The 23765-nt window shown below is 43.0% G+C and overlaps 1 protein-coding gene across 9 annotated transcripts in view; it reads left to right on the top strand.

Annotated features, from left to right (window-relative positions):
• The window catches only part of LOC114564881 (rho GTPase-activating protein 12), an 84414-nt gene that overhangs the window by 50686 nt on the left and 9963 nt on the right, over window positions 1–23765 (top strand). For 3 of the 9 annotated variants that reach the window (XM_028592531.1, XM_028592528.1, XM_028592529.1), the window contains exons 3-8: window positions 16442–16711; window positions 18629–18835; window positions 19265–19345; window positions 19572–19700; window positions 21921–21995; window positions 23333–23394. In XM_028592531.1, coding sequence (XP_028448332.1) covers window positions 16442–16711; window positions 18629–18835; window positions 19265–19345; window positions 19572–19700; window positions 21921–21995; window positions 23333–23394 — 824 coding nt within the window. The remainder of the gene's footprint in view (window positions 1–16441; window positions 16712–18628; window positions 18836–19264; window positions 19346–19571; window positions 19701–21920; window positions 21996–23332; window positions 23395–23765) is intronic. The other 6 variants (XM_028592532.1, XM_028592535.1, XM_028592534.1 and 3 more) reach the window with 6 other exon arrangements.

Raw genomic sequence — 23765 nt, 5'->3', positions numbered from 1 at the left:
TCTGATGAACAGGGAAGGGAGCTAATGCGTTCAAACGCTCAGTACCGTGTTCGGTGGTGTCCCCCAATTCAGTGGCAAGTTGTTTCCATCTTTTCTATTTTAAGTTGCCAGTTAACCGTTGTTGAATCCAAGGGACTGTTCTAAGTGTATTTGATTCCTTTTGTTATAGCCTTTTAATTAGGGCTGTGTCGATTGAAGAAATTCTTAGTCGACTAACGCTCATTCAATTGTATCGACTAATCAATAGTTGATTTAATCGACAGATCTGTAAATCTGCAAAGTTTTTCCGCAAAGAGTCATGCAAAAGCACCACTTTAATTCTTTTGTTTACCAGAGATGTGCTTGTACGTTTTCTTGGTGTCATTTCATTTATAGTCATTCAGCTTGAAAAAAGCATAAAACATGACTAATGGACTAAAGAAATCTAAGTTGACTAAGACCAAAATGACCGATTAGTCGACTAATCGACTAAGCGGGAGCAGCCCTACTTTTAATCTGGTTGAATCATGCATTTTTGGGTCAGTGTGCAGGTCTGTACGGGACTGGAATGTTATGGTTCTCCTTGTTTCCAAAGTCGGCTTTTAGACTCCGGGCTGTGTGTTCCCGCTTGTGTTCTTTAATGTGCTGCTGAATGGGAAATGAACTGCACGTACTCTGTGTCTGCCACAGAGGGATTACAGCACGCTCTCATAAAACACACACACACACACACACACACACACACACACACACACACATATGCAGCCATATGCCTCACCACTTTCAAATCAAATCAGAGGCCTGGTTTATCAGCATACAAAGGTTAAACGATGTCTGACAGCATGTTAAATGCTTTTTGATTTCAATAGCCTGCTGTCCCGTCAGATGTGTGCCTTGGGTCAGAATCCACCGGCCTCTTAGCTTGAAGGGTCAGGTGGTGGCTGTACTGGTGCAGCACGCCAATGTGTTCAAGAAAAGAGTCCAAGGCTGAGAGAAGAGGAGGACCGGAGCATGCAGGCTGCATGTGCTCTCTCTCATTGTCTCCCCTTCTCTTCCCTTCCCTTCCTTACCCGCATTTTCCCATTCCTATTCAGCGGGAAATGCTGTATGGGCCGTTGTGTTGACATTTTACTGCTGCTGACAGTGAGGAGTAAATGCAGTTGTCCGTGTAAACTCTTTCACCCTTTCCGTTCGCTTTGGTCTGTGACATTTTTATTTTTAATTTTTTTTATATCTGTCCCCTTTGCCTGCGAAAATACATATTGGCAGAAATACATTCAAAAATTAAAAGATAACAATGCATGCTTTTTTTTGAATTAGGCCTATAACTACAGAGGGGATGGCAAGCCACTACTCAATCTTCTACATTACCAAGCAGTCCCTGTTGTTATGCAACCTTTTTTGGCCTGTGACCTTTTTATAACTCACTTAAATGGACCTTTTTCACAGCAGACATGTTGACTTGTCATAGTAGGAAAAGCCCAGCTGAGATTGATAACCTTAACGATGGCTAAGTTCCATCAAGTGTCCCAGTAAGATATTTCAGTGAGTCAGCATGCACAATACCAGGACCTCTCCTAAGTGGAATGCAGCCATCAGTAATGGTTTGGAATACACCTGTGCTTTTCCTACTATGACATGTCGACATGTCTGCCGTGAAAAAGGTCTACCCCCCCCCATAACAGGTTGTATGTGTCAGTGATAGAGTGACATGTGTCGATTTTATGCCGGTCAAATGCTGTAAATAAATAACATTGTAAAGGCTACCATACACAATGCATAGGAATTATATATAGGCTAGCAAATAAACGCCGTGCACGCGGAACGCACATGTAGGAAACCTCGTGAATTAACCTGTCAGCTATTTGCGTGCTGTAAAGTGGTTAAAAAAAAATTGAAATTGGAACCGGTTAAAACCGGCATCGGCAGGTCAGACTCGATGAGAAATCGGAATCGGCCTTGGAAATTGTAATCGGTGCATCTCCAGTCAATGAGCTTTGAGCAGCTAACCAAGAGGGCTGTTCCCTTACCACATTGTTTCATTTTGATATTTTACAGCGGTCTGACAAGGTAAAATGGCAGTATTAGAAAAGGTAAATATTTGAGGAAAATTCATTGTATTTTTTTCAGTTTTTTTCTTGTTGAGGATCTCACAACCCAGAGCTTGTGTGCTGAGTTAGACGGTTTAAATAAAGGCAGTGACACTAATACACAAGGTTTTTCTGCTGAGGACTTTCACCAAGCACTCTATATACCTCAAAACGCGTGTAGGGCCACAGGATGAACCGATTCAGGTATGACCGGTGCACAGGTCTCCAGGAGGATGCTGAGACTGAGTAGCAGGAGTTCATATCTTCATCCTCCTGGGTTGAGATAACGGGCGTGGGGGTGTAAACCTCTCATCACTGGGGATTTAGATGATGTCCGCGCCTGTTGTGATGCGGTTGGCCATTTGTTTCTAAGGGGATGCAACCAAAATGGCAGCAGATGGGCTAATCCCCAGCTGGGTCTGAGGCTTTTCTATTGTGAAGGAGAAAAGCTTATCTTTATCATTTTGGATGCCTCTGTTGCTTTGACTTGTACAAAAGGATTTAATTCTTCCATTTTGGGCTTAGTGAAAACTTTTTCTTATCTTAGCCACTGACAAACGGGCCATTTTTAAAGATGTTTATTCTACCTACAGCAACAGGGCTAAATGTTTCCGCATTAGATAACCACTTCAAACTCTCCGGAGCCCAAATTGGAGTAGAATGCCACACACGGCATGCATCTTTCTAAGTCACATCCCATTGCATTATGGGTCCTGAGCAGTGGCCGCATCTGTCCCCCTACTACCCTCTTACATAAGTACCTACATATACACACACACACACACACACACACACACACACACACACACACACACACACAAACACACACACACACAGATGTGACATACTGCTTCAAGACATTTCTAGGTTACACTTTACTTGAAGGTATCTACATAAGAGTGACATGACCCTGTCATGAACGTGTCATAAACATTATAAACAAGTCAAACGTTTATAACATAACGCTTCTTTTAGTACGTGTCATTCAGTTATTGTCATGATAAGTTATGTTAGGGTTGGGTTAGGGTTCATGTGTCATGACAGTGTCATGTGTTCATGACGGTATCATGTCACTGTTATGTAGATACCATCAACTAAAGTGTTACCCATTCTTATTTTGTTTGTTCCAATATTTAGGGATATCAGACCAACTGTCCTCCTGCATGAAAACCAGCCCCCTCATTCCTTTGAATGAGTTCCAGCAAGAAAAGTACAACCTGGCTCAACTCATTGCAACACTGCAGAGCAACTTGATCTGGCAACGGGCTGCGTTGGCCAACGCCCCTAGATTTACAGTACTTTGTAGCATGACCACCACATTTTTACTGTTAACCTCCCCATTGAAATGAGGGATAAAATAATGGCAGCTGTGCCAACTTTCCAGCTCAGGACAATCTTTCCACATAATACTATGCTGGAACACTGCACAGAAGTTTAAACCTTCAAACTGATGGATTTATTACACCAACTGGACTTCCTGGATTGTACTTAATTGTCTCAGTGGTACCTGAAACAACATGCCACCTCCACTCAGCCTGCTTTTTTTAAAATACCGGCCTGTTTTTGGTCCGAACACCCACACACATGGAGCTTCAGCATGGTTGTGGCCTGGTCGGTTAATTGGGTTGAATTAAATGTTGGAACAACTTCTGCTATTAGACTATTTAAAACTAGAACCTGGGAGACCAGCAGCAGTAGAGTTACCAGTTATGGTTCTAGTTAGTTACTAGTTGTGTATTTTTCTTCTCATGGATGTTCTGTCCAAACCCAATCAGACCATGCTGCATCACAAATAACTCTAAATGTTTGACAATAAGTCTCAATGACCCATAAGCAAATCTTTGATATGTTTACAGTATATACCATTATGTATGAACTCTATTCATACAGACTATCTATATGAATGAAGACTTAACTGCCATGTTCATAAACTTGACCCATAACCCCAACGTTTACACTGTGTTGAATTCCGAGGGTCTTTTGACAGTATGTTGCCAGGATAATATGGCGAACATCTCAGAGCAGCTTCTCTGCCTTCTTCCTTCCTGCACCTCTTTCTCCGTTACGTTCTCGCCCTCCTGCTGTTTCTTACATTTGACCCATTTGCAGCTCGTGTAGAAACACGAGTAGATCAGAGCTAGATAGACCCACTTCTCTGACAGACTTCAGGGATGCTTCTCTCAGGCGGGATTATGTGAAACAGGGCAGCGCACAGCTATTCTCTCTGATCTGTAACCGGGTGCACCCTCAAAGAACGGCACAACTTTTGGTTTTTCCCCTTTTCCGAAATGCACTTCAAACGGATGTTATTGCATATGTCTCAAAATATCAGGTATAATACAAAGAGGCAAAAGCTGTACCAAACACCCACTCGACCTAAAGGGTTAACTACCTAAATAGGTTTATTCTCAGCCACAGGCAAGTTGGTGTACTTGATATCATGGATTTAGTAATCCACAATCAATTTAATACTGATGACCATGATGAGCTGCTGATCCGATTCTCTCAATTGACAGAAAATGACATTACGTTATGTTAGGTTACATTACGTGTCCTTATCCAAAGCGACTTCTAATGAAGTGCTTTCAACCCTGAAGGTGCAAACTCCAGACAACATATATAACATATATATCATTTATTTTTATTTATTTATTTTTATATCCGAGGTGCAGCCCCGTCTCCCTTAGAGATAGGGTGAGAAGCTCAGTCATCCGTGAGGAGCTCGGAGTAGAGCCGCTGCTCCTTCGCATCAAAAGGAGCCAGTTGAGGTGGTTCGGGCATCTGGTAAGGATGCCCCCTGGGCGCCTCCCTAGGGAGGTGTTCCAGGCACGTCCAGCTGGGAGGAGGCCTCGGGGAAGACCCAGGACTAGGTGGAGGGATTATATCTCCAACCTGGCCTGGGAACGCCTCGGGATCCCCCAGTCGGAGCTGGTTAATGTTGCTCGGGAAAGGGAAGTTTTGGTTCCCCTGCTGGAGCTTCTCCCCCCGCGACCCGACACCGGATAAGCGGACGAAGATGGATGGATGGATGGAGGTGCAGCCAGTTTTTAGCCTTCGGCCGAATATGCATAGGCTTTCGGCTGTCCTGATACTAGTCAATAGGGAGCTCATTCCACCATTTAGGAGCCAGGACAGCCAACAGTCGGGATTTCGTCGAATGATTAGTTGTCCCTCGCTGTGAGGGGGCAGCAAGCAGGTTGGCTGATGCAGAGCGGAGAAGGCGGGTTGGGGTATAGCAGTGTTTCCTTTAGGATTTCTTTTTAGCAGTGGGGGCTAACCTACTGCTAGCCGCAAACAAATATATTTATTCACCTCTATTCACACACAATGAGGCATATTTTCAGTTGTGGTAGAACTGTATTTTTTGAGGAACTATAGGGTACTTAACATCTACAACAGAATGGACAAGTTGAACCAATTAGAGCGGACCCAACGCTGTGACGTTTATGGTGGAGCTGTTTGTTTAATAGTTGACTCGGAAGAAAGCGTTTTTTGACAATAAACTCCATCAACGCAACAGTATGTGGAGTTAAACTGGGCCCAATAACCTCTGAATAGTTCTACTTGTTGTTACATTGCAATGTGAGCAGCAGCCAACGGGGGGGTGCATTATGTCGGCAGGATCATTTTAAAGGCAACTGCGACTACATTGTGCGTCTGCCCTATTTCTGATACCGTGGTGGCAGACATTTTGCCCTGGCAGGCCGCCACTTCAAAATCAACCTAGAGGAAACACTGGGTATATGGTTTGACCATGTCCTGGATGTAAGCTGGGCCTGATCCGTTCATGACCCTGTATGTAAGTACCAGTGACTTAAAGCGGATGCGGGCAGCAACTGGTAACCACTGAAAAGAGCGGGGTAGCGGTGTAGTGTGAGAGAGCTTGGAAATTAGTTATTGTTATAAGTTGGCGTTATTAAATTTTTAATCATTTTATTCTGACCATATGGCCTTAGCAATAAACGAGCTGTTCTTTAATGTTGCCGACATTTTGTGCTCTTCTTTATCTTTATGGATTTAAAGGTTTTTTAACATTAATATTTATTCCCCCAGCCTTCCTATGGTCCCCCAGTGGCTAGAAATGGTGATAGGTGTAAACCGAGCCCTGGGTATCCTGCTCTGCCTTTGAGAAAATGAAAGCTCAGGTGGGCCAATCAGGAATCTTCTCCTTATGAGGTCATAAGGAGAAAGGTTACCTCCCATTTCTCTGCTTTGGCCGCCCAGAGAAATTGGCCCACCCATGAGAGAGAGACATCATGGCTTTCATACGAGCAAAGTGGCAGTTGGTCAAGGCCACACCCCCACCCTCCACCTTGCCCCCCCCTCTCTCCTCCTCAATAGCTACAGACACAGAAATGGCACATCCTAAGGAAAGATCATTGTGGGACTGGCTCTAGTGGCTGTAATTCTGCACCAAGGCTGGATTTCGGGAAAGAGACTTCAGATACAGTATTAGGGGACCACTAAGGTCTATATAAAAGAGACTTCAGATACAGTATTAGGGGACCATTAAGGTCTATATAAAAGAGACTTCAGATACAGTATTAGGGGACCACTAAGGTCTATATAAAAGAGACTTCAGATAAAGTATTAGACGACCACTAAGGTCTATATAAAAGCATCCAAAGAGCCCCATGTCATGGGATCTTTAAGTATCGGTTTAGGCACCTGCACCGTTTAAAAAGTATTGTTTTAGCACGGGTATAGGAATAAACCAAAAGGACGCCCACCCGTAGTGTCCCGTGGTGACTGCTTCCTGACTCTGAGCTTCATGAGGTCACTCGAGGCTCTAACTCACCGCAGGCTGTCGACAGCGCTTTCCCTGCGTTGCTTTGTCTACTGCTTTCTACTGCTGAATGTAATTGCTCTGGAGTTGCGCAATTGCCTTGGGTGGTGCCACTGTTTGAAGGCCTTTTTGTGTTTGTGCGCGGTTTGCTTTTCTTCTCTATTACTATTCTCTATTTAAGTTCCATCATACCAGACCCAACGAGACTTCTCGCCATAACGTACTTTCAGTCAGTGGCTAAGATGTAAGTTTTAGTTTTTGTTTTTTTTGGGACATCAATCATGTCTGCAACGTATTTGAAATGAGGACAGACTTAAGTTTGACATAACAAATACAGGTGTGGAAACTAACATTAAAATAGCTATTTGTTGGTACAAAGTTGGAAAGCCATTGAGTATCTATGATGAAATCTTATCCGGGAAAACAGCCTGACTGTTTTCCACGTACACAACTCCTCTTTCATACAACCTCCTTTCTTCCTGTTTCGATCAGGCTCTGTCACACTCCTGACTGGTTTCACTGCTCACTCTTCTACCTATACTCTACTTCCATCCCAAACCATATCTGATATAGAAATGACCGTTAAGAAATGAACAAAAGCAAGGCACCAAATCTGTTTTTGTAGCTACATTTCTCCCAGAAGGGAAAGTTAAATCCACTCACTCAATAACTTTGAATGCGTACTGCATTATTAAACCTTTTTCCTCAATAAGAATTAAGCCAAAAATGATGATGGCTTTCCTTTGCAGACAAATTGTGACATGTAAGGTGTATGGATCAAATGTTGTACCTGATGGCAATGTTGTCCAAATCCTAAATGAATTAAAAAGTGACAGACTATAAGATAATACCCATGTCTCACACGCAAAGGAAAGAGCTATATTGAGGGTGTTGCCAAAGGGAAATATTAAGAAACATTTCCTACTTACGTTATGTAATGCATGCCATTTGGTACCCTACCAGTAGCATGTAAAGCACTGCAGTGGCACTTTGCACCAGTGAAACTAAAGCCTGAATGGACGAGGAAGTAGAAAAGAGCTAGATGCTCTCATTGTTTGTTTTTGTGAGCCTGTTTTTACATGTGCAAACTGGCACCGTTGTGTATCAGTCTAACCCACGCACTCAAAGTGTGCGTGTGTGTGTGTGTGTGTGTGTGTGCGCGCTTTGTGTATGTTTAGTGTGTGCGTGGTCCAGTTCCCTGCAGGTATGCAGCAGAGCAGGTTCATCTGTGTTAAACAGAAAAAGGGGAGGAGAGAGGGTGGGGGGACACGTGGAGTCCCTCCTCCTCCTCCTCCTCCTCCTCTGTAACTGGCCAATCCCTTTTTTCAGACTTCACAAACTTTGTTGTCAGGCTGCCACCTAAAGGACGCTGATGAATTCTCTCTGTGTTTCTGTTGCCAAAAAAACAGAGAAAGTTATTTTTTATTTTTTTTAAGCTGTAGTCCACTTAGAATCTGTTTTAGATTTGGAGTGATTTCATTAGTTTCGTATCAGCCGAAGAAGACCCAACACTTCAACATGTTGACTGGAATAAATACACCGCTTTAGGTTTTAGGAATGCATGTTGTCATTAGGGCTGCACGATATGAGGAAATAATGCGATATTACCTGTGATAAATAAACAGATATTAAAGTACACTCAGTTCTGCCTTTCAGTATTCTGCTAAAATACAACAAACTGAAATGAAAAGAAATCATTTTCAACATTCTTTTATTGAAGAAATTGAACATTGAATTGAACATAAAAGGCACCACTAAAAAAAAAGGATGCCTGTTGCATTTTAAAATGCCGTACTCTACTGATATTTTCTTTCAACTAACGCATAAAATGTCTTTCCCGATGTGTTGCGGCCTTTCGCGACGTCTTTAATGCGCCAGTTTGATCACGATTTAAAAAAAACAATATATTGTGCAGCCCTAGCCACATATATACATTTTTTTAAAGTTTTAATGTTCCCCATTGCGTGTTTGAATGTGAACAAGTCTACATAAGTCAGTTAAAAACATGATAATACATGTAGGCCTATTTATTAACTCCGGTATTGCCAGGGGTATTCCTGAAATGATTTCTTGATAAATATAAATAAAGTCCTTTTTTTTTTTTTTTTTTTTTTTTTTTTAACTACAAAACATTGGTAAAGAGCTTTGCTGCATTTCTCTGTCTCTTATCATTGTTATTTGAGTAGCTTCCTGTTTTTTTTAAACTTACCGGTCAGACAAAATAAGCAATCCAAAAACCAGAAGTTGGACCAAATGTCCCAACGCCACCGAAAGGAGCCACTGAAACCACAACTGAAAACTGTGACAGGATCCAGCTTTGCTTTGCTTTTAGAAAAAGCAACCCAGCAGTTGTGTGAATCAGGACAACAGCTTTGCATACCACGAACACAGTGTTCAATCTCACACCACGCTAGTCTAAATATAGACTGTGATGCCAAAGCATCTGCAGCCATTTCCATCTAGTTTGAGCTGTGATGTGATCAGTGCCCGTAGCCTCGGTCTTCTCCCATTTCTCTCTCTATCTCCTCTTCTTTCTGGCTCTTATGTGGTTTATCTCCGGCTGAAGGCCACTGGACCCGTTGATTATTATTCCGCTGCAGAGCTGCAGGCGCCACAGATAAGCCTAGGCAGATCTCCTATCTGGAACTGGCAGAGTGCCTTCCTATTCTCTACTCATTTACTCCTGCTCTGGCCTGAAACGGGAAATTCGGAGTATGCCGGCCTGCAATCAGAAGTGTTTATTGGCTGCTGCAGCGTAGTGTTCCCTCAGACTCGTGGCTTCCTACTGCAGGCTGTACAGTAGGGGTTGGGGTTGCAGCTGACTTCTGCTGTGTTTGAGGCTTACCGGTTGTACCGGTCACACCAATTCAGTTTGAGGTCTTCAACAAATGAATCAATCAAATGAATGGCACTACATTTAAATATCTTGCCAAATTAATTAAAGGCTTTTTTTTAGATATGCTTTTTTGGCCAAACTTCTCGTCTACTCTACAAAATGCCAGAAAAGCGTCAGAAATGCCTCTTAAAGAGGCCCAAATGATTTATTCAAATAGCTTGAGTAGTTCGACAAACAGTCCAAAACTTGTAATAAAAAAGCAAACCGAAAAGGAGCAAATTCTCACATTTAAGGAGCTGAAACCAGAAAATGTGTAACATATTTTCTTGATAAATGACTTAAACAATTAATTAACTGATTATCAAAATGGTCATTGCTTCAATGCTTCATTTTCTGTCAGCGTTTGTCGACCCCAAAACACTTGACAGTTTATATACTGTAGTGTTTCAACATTGTTTCTGAGAGGTCTGGTCTTATTTTATTTTAATTTTTTTTAGGCTTTTCCACTTTTAATTTGACAGGACAGTTGGTGAGAAAGGGGGAGGGAGAGAGAGAGAGAGGGGGTGAAGACATGCAGGAAATCATCACAGGTCGGATTCCAACCCTGGACCTCTGCGTCGAGGCATAACGCTCTAATTAGACGTGTGTCTGCTCAACCCGGCCACCATGTCTTTTTTTTTTTTTTTCTAGTGAATGGAGCAATGTAGCAAATTCAGAATGCCTTGTCATTGCAATTTGGGAATAAAATGCCCCGCCACGGTGGCTGAATTCATTTAACATTAAACGGGTTTAAACCGATGAATGTAGCAGGTTTCTGTGAAGATTAATCTTAAACTTTCACTCCACATAAGCAGCCCACACAACATCATTTTAAGCCCAATGAAAAAGCGCTCTGGACTTTTTTGAAAACACGGTTTACTCCATAGGCTTATAATGTCAAACAGACGCTGGCAGCTTAAAAAAAAAAAAAAAAAAAAAAAGACGCCAAGTGTGAACATTGCCAAAAAGATCAAGACTTTTACTTTGGAAGCCCTGGACGCTCAAAATAAGTGCTGCCACTTCTAAAGTACAAGGTAAGACTTTTGAACACCTGGACTAAAGCACAGTGTGATTTCAAAGAGAGCAGCTCCCTCGGTGTTAGAGGCCAGCCTCTTAATGTTCCGCCGGGGCTCAGTGGTTCTGCAGCTCAGTATTGATTAGGTGGTCAGTCTGTTCACAGCAGCTGTCGAGCAACAGCTGCTCAGGAATATAACGTTGCTATAAGGGAGTTAAGAAGACACCCTGTGAATTTGTAATGAGCCAACCTGGCAGCGCAGCCTGTAGTTACGTTATTTGACATAGCCATGCTGCTGCCATTGGAAGACCTAACTGCAGATTTACTGGTTGTTACAGTCTTTCCATGAAGCTCCTACTGAGAGGGTTTCACAACCTTGTGGCCTATAAAACCATCTCAAAACCAATGATATAAACATTTCCTCAGTCTGACAATGAAGCCACTTCTCCATTTTAAAGTATATAAGACCCAGCTGTGTCTGGAAACTTTTTTTTTCTGTTGTAACTTTTCCCTTGAATGAAAGTGGTCAGCTGAAAGATAGCAAGATAGCTTGCCTAATGTTACTGTACGTCTGAGCAGCCAAGAATAAAATGGATTTTCTTCTTGCGTCCATCAAATCCAATTCAATTTTCAATTCAATTTTATTTATAGTGTCTAATCACAACAGGAGTTTTTTTTTTTTTTTTTTTCAGGACACTTTCACCACACTCTAGAACTTACAAAGACCCAACAGTTTCCCACGAGCCAGCATTTGGTGCGACAGTGGCGATGAAAAACCTCCTTTTAGGCAGAAACCTCGGACAGACCCTGACCCTCGGTGGGCGGCCATCTGCCGCTGCCAGCTGGGACACAGAGACACTGATACAGGTGTACAGATATGGGGAAATACAATCTATAATAGTAATTATAGCAGTTGGTATGATGAACAGTGGCGATTATAGTAACACTAAAGATAATAGAACTATGACTAGCAGTGCAGGGTGTAGAGCAGGACCACGATCCAGGTGCCACCCCAATCCAAGGAAAACTCCGGGGAATAAGCTCCCAGCTCTAAGGGCGTTGTCACACCTGAAAGTCCGAACCAAGGTTCATGTTTTTGTTACATTGTATACATTTGATCCGGTAAGTTTTGGTTTCACACTGCAGTTATGGAAGCGCACTAAAGATCTCAACGTGACAAAACTACGTCCTGTCGTCATCACATAGGCTACATGAGCCTCGTCTCCAGATACTTCCCCGTCCTCTCGTCTCTTCTCTCTGGGTTGGAGGTTTTTCAACCTGACTGCTACTCTCTCATACTGACTGCTACTCTCTCCTACTGACTGCTGCTCTCTCCTACTGACTGCTGCTCTCTCCCTACTGACTGCTGCTCTCTCCTACTGACTGCTACTCTCTCCTACTGACTGCTGCTCTCTCCTACTGACTGCTACTCTCTCCTACTGACTGCTACTCTCTCCTACTGACTGCTGCTCTCTCCTACTGACTGCTACTCTCTCCTACTGACTGCTGCTCTCTCCTACTGACTGCTACTCTCTCCTACTGACTGCTGCTCTCTCCTACTGACTGCTGCTCTCCCCTACTGGCCCTTTTTTTTTTTTTTTTTTTGTGATGTTGAGAAGCGAGACACGGGAACTTTCTTTCTGCATCATTTATTCAGAGACAAACAGAAACCTACACTGTACATCTACTACCACTTAACAAGTAAACTGCTGATGGATTCTCAGCTCTGATAGCCGACAGCTGTCTGCTCTGAGCACATTCACCTTCACACACTCTCTCATGTGGCCTACACACTGAGCTCCGAGCTATTCCTTAAAGGAGCTTCCCCTGTCTTGTAACATGAGGAGAGCCTGCCAGAGCTTCTTGTATTTGGTCCGAAAATCCGAACCATCCAAAAAACGCTTTCACATTATAAACGTACTGGACCGAGACCACCTCCTTTTGATCGGACAAAAATTTGGTCTTTTGATCCGGGCCGTGGTCCTGCAATTTTGGTTCGGCCAAACGAGGTATGTGTGAAAACGCCCTAAGTTAGTAACCAGCGTTACTGGGACATGGATGCACACAGATGGAAAGAGAGAGGAGTAAGGAGCTCAGTGTGTCAAAGGAAGTCTTCCACCCCGGCAAAATCCACATGATGCTGTGACCGGTACGGTTGTAAAAATATTTGCTGTGCACCGTAGCTCTGCTGGAAACACCACCTCTTTCAAATGTTAGCGGACCGTTTGTGGCGCTTCCTACCACTTAAGTGAAGTTTAATTTCAGAACAGTCTTTAGAGGAAAATGTGGTTTTTGCCACGGAAGTGTGATGCGACCTAACTGGCTTTTTTTAACGGTTGATTGACTACCAGGACTTCCCCTTTGACAGATCCATGTGCTTTGTCACATGTTCCCCCTTAGCATTATACAGGAAGACCACAGAGCAGTGTCAACACTGAGCACAAATCCAAATATCTAGCAGGGACGATGGCACTGATCCGTCTGAGGAGAAGCTTTTGTCGAGCAATCTCAATACACGAAGAGGATGATGTGTTTACTAGTTGCTCATCGCCGGAGGTAATATTTGATGCATTTTTCATTTACTGAACATAACTTAACTCTTGAGCTGCACCTTGCATCGCAGTTTACTGTTTTGCACAATGGCATTACAGAGCGTTTCTGGTGAAAGCAGTCTTATTTTGGAAGACCACGTTGACGGTAGAACTTGCTAAGAAAGTTTCCCTGTTTTGTCTTGATTTTCTGTCAAATGCCGGCTTCTCAAGTCTTTTCAGGTGAAAGAAACTTGGGTAAAATGATGTGATGCGTAGTATGCATACAGGGTTTTTCCTGTCTCAGAATGAGCCTTTGGTGGGTGACTACGCATGACAATAAACAGGCAATGAGTCTGTGTTACTTTATTTGACAGAAATCTATGCGTTTACAAAAATGTCTATCATGCTTGACTAAATGAAACCCCAATTAACAAAACTGGTTACAATTTGTATAATATTACCGTTAACATCAGCTCATGTCCTGCTTGTTCAACGGCCATTTGGTAAATTGCTATTAAACACATTTGGAGAGGATTTGAATTGCTATTTTCTTATTCTCAATTTATTTTGGCACTGGTGATTTTCATCTGGTGCTGGCTGAAACCTCTTTGGGGGGCGCCAAAAATCCCTCTATGCAGGAAAACCCCTGTTAAAATACAGTATATGCACCGTCCACCTTTATTTTTGTTGTGCGGTGCCACTGTATTGAGCAGCACACTGCTCAGTCTTCATCTAGTCCACTGAATATTGGATTCTCTGGGGTTACCTCCAGCTGTGTACTCGGGGCCCTGCAAATTTCATCCCTATTGATCCCTGTGCAATAAAAGCATCACAGAGCCAGTGTTGGGAGGCCACGGGGGCCCTGTCATTATTTATGGCTCGGTCGCTCTGCAGCCGAGCGGCGTCTTTGTAATGCCCGCATGAAATAATCATGACAAGCAGCCCGTTGTCTGGATCAGTGGCAGCTCCGGCCTTCGGAGAAGGATGCTCTGTCATTCGAGGCAGCTCGCTGGCTGTTGTATAAGAAAACAAGTTTCAGTTTTTATCCTGATATCCTCTTTCCTGCTCACTGATTTAATTATTTTCTCTGATCAGCAAACGTTTAGTGTCTCCTGTGTTAATTAAGTCTGATTGCCTTTTGTCTTTCTTATTGTTAAAACAAAGCATTGTACTTGGTCACTGTGAGGGGAGGCCTTTTGTTTAGAGCCCAAGCAGGTTTCAGCAGAATTCACACCTCGTTTAAACAAAGGACCGCTTTTCAATAGTTTGAGTGGACGATATTGGGTCTATGCAAATCTACTTAGGTAGTTTTGTGGGTGAATGTCTTCTTAGCTGTTGTTATTCTGTTGCATCCTGTAACCTTGTATAAAACCCTGGCCAGAAAACTCATTCTGGTCAGAGAGAATCCTACAGCTTCTTGTGAACGTATGTCTCCACTGAAACTCATCTGAACCAGCCCCTGAATTGGACCTGAGAGAACGTTTTCTTCCACGTTGTACTTCAGCTGTGGATAATGTTGCTCTTTGACTGGATACAGGAACGAACTGTAAGGTTTGCTATCAATCTACACTGAAAGCATTCATTTTTATCATTCAAGATGATATTGTTATTTAATCGAGCAGTCAATTGACAGAATTGGCAACTATTTTGATTAAAAAGCAAAAATGTGTAAACATTTGATGGTTCTAGCTTCTCATGTATTATGACATGTTGCATTGTCTTTTATTATAGTAAACTGAATATTTTTTCGTTTTGGACCGTAAGCAATTTAAGGGCATCAACGTGGGCTTCAGGAAAGCAGTTTTTTTACACACTAGTCAATTAATCAAGACAATATTTAGCAGATAACGAAAATAATGATTATTTATCAGTATCAAGAGAACTGTTGGGATTTCTATCTTCTTGTATATGAACTTTCCTTGTTCATTTATAAATTCTGTTTCAAAGGTCCAATGTGTGGCAATTTGTCCCATCTAGCATTGAGATCATATCTCGCAATAAACTCTCTCGCCACGCAGTTCAAAGGATGTATTACAGCTACGGTAGCGTTCACGCTTCAAAAAGCCGTTCTCTTGCTCTTTTCAATCTCCTTTTTGCTTTTTCGGAGCGAAGAAGAAGAAGACTCATGTTGCTGAAATTTGGATTTTGAATACGTATGGTCCTTCATGTTTCCTTCTTCAAACTTGCCGGGGCCGGGAAGCTACGATACCCATTAGCAGCAGCTGTGAGTTTATCATGTGACACAGAAAACGTGAAAGGTGGAGCAGTATGTCCTGTATGTCCCTTACTGGCTAACGTATTTCAAGATGGAGCATTAATATGGAGCGTCTACCCCAGTTCATCCGAACACTAATGTAAAATTTCAAGCCAATAGGAATACTTGGAATTGATGTGGTGGTAAATATTCATGAAAAAGGACAAGTTTGTGAACGGGCAACACAGATTTCGATAATAACTAAAAACGTTAGACGCTGGACCTTTAAGCTGTGTCTTAAGATAGTCATTTACATAGCTACAATTTTAACACCCCAAAATTAGTTGGATAAACAAGTGATTATGCATATCATCATACAAATAAAGGGATCCATATTTACCCATATCATTAAATATCTTTGAGTTTCTCTCTGAGGATCTTGACAGTTTTCTCTGTTGGCAGATGTAAGAATCAGCCTGGACAAACAGTCCTAGCAATGCGTCTTGATGGTCAGTTTTACTTCCTTATTTCTACCTGACTATAGTCACTGCCACTCTCAGTTATAAACCAACAGCAGTTCCTCCCCCTCTCCTTCATTCAGGGCTCTGCTCTGTGGTCATTAATTGCTATGTCAGCTTTAACTACAGACATTTGACATTTCAGCCACTTCCTTTATGCCCCAATGCCACTCAATGTTGAGCACAAACACTGCAAAGATGAAGTGATTGACTCCACGTGGTGCTCAGTAGGGACATGGCATTTCCAGTGTGGAGGTAGGGGTGTTTGATGTGTTTTAAGGCCTTTTAGTGTCTGCCAGCTTGCTGTGAAGCTGTTGATTTATACTCTGAAAGCTGTGAATTTCTTCATCGCTCTCTGTTGAGGAACTTTTCCCTGAGTTTATTATAGACTTAAATCCACTCTCAAATGACTCACAGTTCCATCTTTCTCTGTTTCTTTTCTCTCCCCATCAGACGGTATCTTCGTCAGGCCACGGCCGCTCCGAGTCTCCTGTCTACACCAACCTCCAGGAGTTGAAGATTACCACGAGTAACCTGCCCACTTTTCCCTCCGGCTCCCCACTCCACGTGCTGGGCGACTGGGAGACCTACAAGGACCCGACAGGCAGGCACTTCTACTACAACCGCAGCACCCAGGAGAGGACCTGGAAGCCGCCCCGGGCCAGGGACGGCAGCTCTGGGAGCTCCAGAGGAGAGAGCCACAGTGCAGGAGAAAACTCAGAGGTACGTGTGCGTGTACAGAGGCTCCAATGAAACCCACACATACCTACACACATTACACGAGAAGTTCACATGACGCGTCACCTACTGGGTCGAAAAAAGCAAACTTTTTGCAAGTGGACAGCCCTAAGTCGCTGTAGCAGCTCCACTGCTGTAGACCTCTGTTCACAGATAACCACAAACACAATATTTGCCACAGCTCTTTATTTGATGATCGCATCAGCAATGAATTTGTCCCACAATCCGTCTGGAGCTCCCTCGCTCCCACTTGGCCCGAGGCTCTCGGTCACGAGGGCAAAACTTGCGCTGTCCAGCTCACCACACAGTGTCCACGTCTCCTCTCTCACAGTCGGCCATCAAGAGCTTGCTCCGGCTCACTACTGCTTTAAAGGGAGAACATGATCAGACAACTCGCTGCAGCTGTAACAATCAGTCCCTCCCTGCCTGCTCACCTGAGCCACCACCTCCTCCCCACACTCCCTCCACACCTCCACAGTCGCCTACACATTATAGGCGGCAAAACCACTTTTGGCTCGGATTTGCCCGCTTTACACTGCGCTCAAAGTTCAAATTATTTCAATTTTGACCTAGTTGCTGCTGACCTTTCGAAAGCGCAACCAATGAGATAACCGCACGTCATTACCTAGCAACGGGAAATAGCTTCCTTGCCACCCTTGATGACGAATACCTGCGCTGCGCTCTGCACTGCGCCCTACCCATTGGTGCGCGGACAGCAAATCGCTTATCACGTGTAGCTCTGTGTCATGGCAGTGTTGGCAGTGTGTGCAGCGTGTGGCTCCCAGCTGAGCCGAGCAGCGGAGGGCTGCTGCCCTGAGCTCTGTGCACCGGCGCCACGGAAAGGAAGCCAAACACCGTTTAACTAAACACACTGGCCACACAAAGACGACACAGAGATGGATTCAAATCTGCAAAGTATCCCTTTAAAGGTGTGACGACATGCTGTCATCAAAGTGAGGGGGGAGGGATGGGGGCTCTATGTAATGATACAGGTCAGTCGTTGGTACAAGAGATCATAAGAAAGCTACCAAAATTAAACCGTTGCTTATACAGGTACCACACATGACAGTGGAGGATGTAGGAATTTGAGAAATGTCGAGAGTTTGCAAAGCTCTTGGGCCCTTGTCATTTCACACTGGTTAGTCACTACAGAAAGCAGGTGTGACGGTCATCTTAATTGGGTGACCCAGATCTTCTTTACTATCTGAACGTATTAGACAAAGTTCATAACCGACATTGCCTTTTGAACACCTCTTCTGACAGAGTTATAACTTGGCCCTTGACCTCTATTCTAAATTATAATTACATTTTTAGATGTCATTCATTCAGACTCCTACTATAACTTAATTACCCCTATTATTACCCCTAAACTAAGTGACAACGTGCAAAATGAGAAAAGTCATTTTATTTAGTCTTATTACAGTTTTGATTTATTCGATTTTTGTAATCGACGCTCACGTAAACACACACACTTTGTGTAATGTCACATTAGGCCGAATCCTTTGGGAGTCACCTCTGGTTTTGAGTCGGTTGCATTAATGGCTGTACCACACTGCCTCCTACAGGCAAAAAGCAGTCACTGTTACTTAATTATTATTATTTATATATTTTATTTATATTTTTTTTGTTACTTAATTATTCTGTGTCAGCCACCTTCAGATTTACACCACATTCCCCAAAATCAAGCATGAACAGTAGGGATCTTTAGCTCTCTGATGGGCCTCCTGGTTCTCTGTATTGTAATAAAGTGGTGTTGGGCAGTTTCTGATGATTTATTACTTCTGGCTGCATGCCTGTCTTTTTCCCTCCCCTGTAACTCCATGGTGAAAGATGCCCTCTTTTTTCTCTCTCTCTCTCTCTCTCTCTCTCTCTCTCTCTCCCCCCTCTCTGCTCTAATGGTAGACCACTCCTCTTTCACTCTCGCCGTCTTTCCTTCCCTTCCTCTCGCTCTCCATTGGTGGACTCCAGCCTCTGTCGTCGGAGGACGCCTGCTTCAGTACCTACTCTAGCCAGTCAGACAGTCAGTACGGCTCGCCGCCGCGGGGTTGGTCGGAGGAGATGGACGAGCACGGCCACACGCTGTACATCAGCGACTATACTAATGAGAAGGTACCGGATGCACAGGGCTGATCCGCTGTCTCTCTACCGTGGGGATTTCTGGGATTGCATGTGGGAGTAGATTTTTGGTGGATTTCTGGTCAATTTCCTCCTTTATCCGATGCAGCATGAGAATGATTGCCACTACTCAAGAAAGGATGAAAGTTTTCTGCGATTTCCCTCATAACGCACTTCAAGCCATTTACTCATCCATCCATTCATCCAGAAATACTTGTAATCACACGTGCAGATAAAAAAGGAAGACTTAAAAAGTGCAGGACTTTCCACAGCGCTACGATCTGTTGCAACATTTTTATATGATAAAGAACACTAACATTTAGGTGTGTCTGTTGGTCAGTAGGTTTTATATTATTGGGTAATGTCAGGACTCCCACTAATGAGTTTTGTGTTCCTCCCGTTTGTCTGTGTGTTCACCACCAGTGGTTGAAACACGCCGATGAGCAGGGCCGACCGTATTACTACAGTGCAGATGGTTCCAGGTCTGAATGGGAGCTGCCAAAGGTGAGACTGTAACAATCCTTCCAATTATGCAGTTAGACACGTCTCCCCCCCCTTGCCCCCGTGAATCAATTGCACATATTCAGTTATAACTTAGATTAAAGTTATAATGATTATAATGATAATAACTGATTATTATAGTCAGGTAAAAGCCCTCTGTGTTATATTTTTGCATGAGGTAGAATAAAAGTATACTGATACCGAACGACTCCCTGTCCCCTCCCTCCAGTACAACCACTCCCCTCCCCAGCCGTCTGGGGATGCTCTGAAGAGTCGTAGCCTGGACAGGAAACACGCGGAGCCCATCGTCCTCACCAAGTGGAGACACAGCGTCTACGTCCAAGACCCTAACGACAAGGTCTGACACCCTAATCTGTAAAACTACAGGCTACTTTAAATACCTTATTTCACTGCTGGCAAAAACAATCTCCAGTGAAAATGTCCAGAGAACAGTAAATGTTATTAAACCATTTCTTTTAACACCTGCCAGTTGTGCTTATGTAGGGACTGTACAGCATGAGTGTGTTCCATATGGAGCTGGTACCAGATGTGTTCACTGGTGAGATGTATTATTACCAGAGTTTCAGTTGTAGACTGGTTGCTTTGCAGCGGCTGTTAAAAACCAGGCGTTTCCGCGCAGGCTCGGCGCGACTACACCCGTACAAACAACAAGTCAGTAGCCCGCCGCACCGACCAATCAGGGGCTCGTCCCTTAATCCAAGCAGACAAATCTTCTTGCATGATAATAATCACACAGCGGGACTAATAATTACATCAGCATTCTTCATGTCAAATGCGTTTTCGCCTGAGTTGATTGTTCATTTGAATCATTGCACCAAGACACCGAGCACTCAATCACGAATTTGATGAACTGTTTGAGGGTTAAACCACAATGGGCACTGTGATAAATACCTGCCTCCACTTCTAATTAATAATCCATCCGGGCCTCCGGGACATCACACAGGTACTTATGGAAGCCCTGAGATGCAGGTGAGAAAACATTTTCTGGTGATCCATTTTCTAAGTCTGACCCAGATTTGTGTTCTCTCCTGTGTTTATGACTTAAGAACAGGTGGAGAAAAAAAGGCTTTGTTTTGCCAAGATAATCTTTCTAAGTTCCTTTAAAAAAAAAAATAGTTGGGTCTGGTTTGGTGATCTTTTTTGTTTGTTGTCAGAATCAAGTGTTGCTAATTTCAGCCACAAGAGGCTAAAGTGCACCCTGCCCCATGTTTTAGCGCCAAATTTAAAATCCATTTCTAGCCAAAAGAAAGACGTGACTGTAATGTTACATACCATTCTAACACAGAATATACAACATAGGATGTTTCTGGTGTTTAGAGTGCACGGATAAATTAAAACCCGCCTGGAAGAAAACATGAAAAAAAAATGCTTTTAGTCCCATTTAGATCACAGGTTAGTGGTGCACTTCAGCCCCTAAATGAGTAATAGAACAACAAACGCTTAAAAAATGATCCCAACGACAACAAAAATCTACGGAGCCCCGGAGGGGACATGGATGAAAGAAAGAACATGTACTGGGGACAAACACTTTTACGAGATCTTGACTTTGTTTCGCGAGATCTCGAGCTTTATTTGTAATATCTTGAGTTTCATTTGCGAGATCTCGCAACTCCAACAATGGCAATGCGTATGAGAAGCGTGGATGTATGAAGAGAATTGGATACAGCGTTCGGCGCAAAGCCCCGTTCGTTCCAGTGAGAGTGCTCAAAAGCCACGGAGCTTGTTGACTGTTGACTGGCCCATGACGTCACGTTGCACTTGCACCAGTTTGTGTTGTCGTAGCAACATGCGCGTTCATGAGCTTCTCTCTCGTGTCTCTTACAAGTATAGTTCGTTCTCGTAATACATCCCTGGTACACGTGGCGAACTCACAAACTTGCCGTTTCATTGACTGTTGGATGTATGATGTATTTAGAGAACCAAGGCGATGTAATCATTATGTCGTGCTACTAGCTAGCTACTAAGGTTAGCCTGCAGTCATTGATGTTGACAGTCAACGACAATGTTCATTATGACACTTCACGTTGGCATGTATGAATTAGTAATGCTTATCAAAATAAACAATGGATGTATTTAGACAACCAAGGAGATGTAATCGTTATGTCGTGCTAGCTAGCTAGTACGGTTAGCTTGCAAAATCTCTTGATATCTCGCAAAACAAAGTCGAGATCTCACAAATGAAACTCGCAGTATCGCAAATAAAACTCCAGATCTCACAAAAGTGTCTTTTTTTTTTTTTTTTTTTTTTTCCTCCATGTCCCCTCCGGGGCTCCATAAAAATCACCTGCCAAAGGATAAAAAAAAGTTTTTACCTTTTCTGAAGTAATAAAAACGAAAATAGTTAAGAGCAGACTAGATTACCAGATTTTTTTTCTCCGTACTTGCCTCTCAGGGCTTCCGTAGGTACTCGACTTACTTTGCAGAACTATGATCTCACTGCTAATTTCACTCTGTCACACTCAGCTGTCTGTCTTCTTAACCTCTCATCTTCTTCTCATTAACCTTCTGTTGTCAGCCTATGTGACAGTGTGTTTTTCCATCCCTGTCTCCTCACTAGGACACACCACTGGGCCCCAAGCCCCCCTCCCCCGACTCTGACTCCTGCCCTTCGTCTCCCAAGCCCCCCACCTCTGTTAGTACTCGCCCACCACCAGGCTCTGTCCTGCTGCGGGGGTTTAGCTTGCTCTCTGATTGTAGCCAGTCACCATACACGGTAGAAAAGGCAGCTTATTGCAGGGTTTCTACACAGGTATGGGAAATCTGGAAATAAGTAAAGAAAAGGGTGTGTGTGTGTGTGTGTGTGTGTGTGTGTGTGTGTGTGCAATTACTTTTGTCATCTGACATATTCAGATATTTGGTACAGTAACGTCTATTTTAAATGTTATACAGCAGTAAGCTTTTTTGAAGAAACAATTCACACATCCAAAAAATTCTGCTGTCCATTTTGCGTTGGAAAATATCATCAACTTGGAACAACGTAAAAAATCCCGTACTCTGCTCTCTGTTTATTTACAGAAAACTAACGTTTCGGTCCCTCCAGACCTTCAAAACGTTAGTTTTCTGTAAATAAACGGTGATGCTATAGCAGAGCAGAGTGAGGGATTTTTTTCCCCTTTAAGTGTTATACAGCAGAACTAAAGGTACAGTAAGAGAGTCAATTTGAACTTGAGCCTGTGTAGAATCCCTGTTAACGAGCAGTGCTGATGGGCAATGTTACCGAGGAATTGCTTGGACTGGACTTAAGCACAAGTTGTTGGGTTTGTTACTGGGTGCGTTTTATTGTCTGTGTCGCCCCAAAAATTGGCCTGCGGGTCAAGACCTGAATCAAAAACATCGCCAGCTAAATGCTGCACAAATATTTTTGCTAAGAATCTCTGGTTTTCCCTTCAGGTATTTCTAATTTATTTAAATCTGATGTCTCGGTGCACTTTCTGGTAGGGCTGGGCAATATATCGATATTATATCAATATCGTGATATGAAACTATATATCGTCTCACATTTTGGCGTGACATAAGTGGTGTCTTTTCCTGGCTTTAAAGGCTGCATTACAGTAAAGTGATGTACTTTTCTGAACTTACCTGACTGTTGTAGCTGTTCTATTATTTGCCTTTTCCCCACTTAGACATTATGTCCACATTACTGATGATTATTTATCTAAAATCTAAGTGTGAAGATATTTTGTTAAAGCACCAATTGTCAAGCCTAGAATATCTCCTCGATATCGAGGTATTTGGTCAAGAATATCGTGATATCTGATTTTCTATCGCCCCGCCCTACTTTCTGGTGTTTAGTCACTTGCCTTTTTTGAGCGGGAACGTCTTTCCTTTATGCTGAAGGCAGTGACTTCTGGTGGCGTGATATTTAGTGGTGGTGTTTTACAATGGAGTGACTCATAGTGATTGATGTGTATAAGTTGCTTCTTTAGAGTGTGTCCTAATGTCTTTTTTTTTTTTTTTTCATCTCTCCAGCCGTCTGAAAAGTGCGGCGTTCTGAATGTGACAAAGATCACCGAGCACGGCAAGAAAGTACGGTGAGTAGCCCGGACTAAAACTAGAATCAGAGTTCTACTGTATTATAACATGCAGTACGTTTTAAAGGTTTCCTGGGAAGATTTTGACCTCTAGTAGCCCTATGGAGCAAATGTATGAGTGGATTCCGGTTTTGTTTTTATAAGAAAAAAACATTATCACTAAGCATTATGTCAGCATTGTTCCATGATTGTGAAAAATCTTTATTTTCACATTTTCTGGAGCGATAAAAGTAATTCCGTTCCTGTTGAACGGCTCCACTGCTTTTGAAAATTAGGTACACCTCAGTTTCAGTGCCAATAACACATGGAGCTTTTTACAATACCTCCTTTGAGGAACATAAAAAATGTTTTTGTACTGTTTGTAAAATTGT

The sequence above is a fragment of the Perca flavescens genome, chromosome 12, assembly GCF_004354835.1.
Source record: "Perca flavescens isolate YP-PL-M2 chromosome 12, PFLA_1.0, whole genome shotgun sequence".
Classification (NCBI taxonomy): domain Eukaryota; kingdom Metazoa; phylum Chordata; class Actinopteri; order Perciformes; family Percidae; genus Perca; species Perca flavescens.
This window is presented reverse-complemented; position numbering and strand designations above follow the sequence as displayed.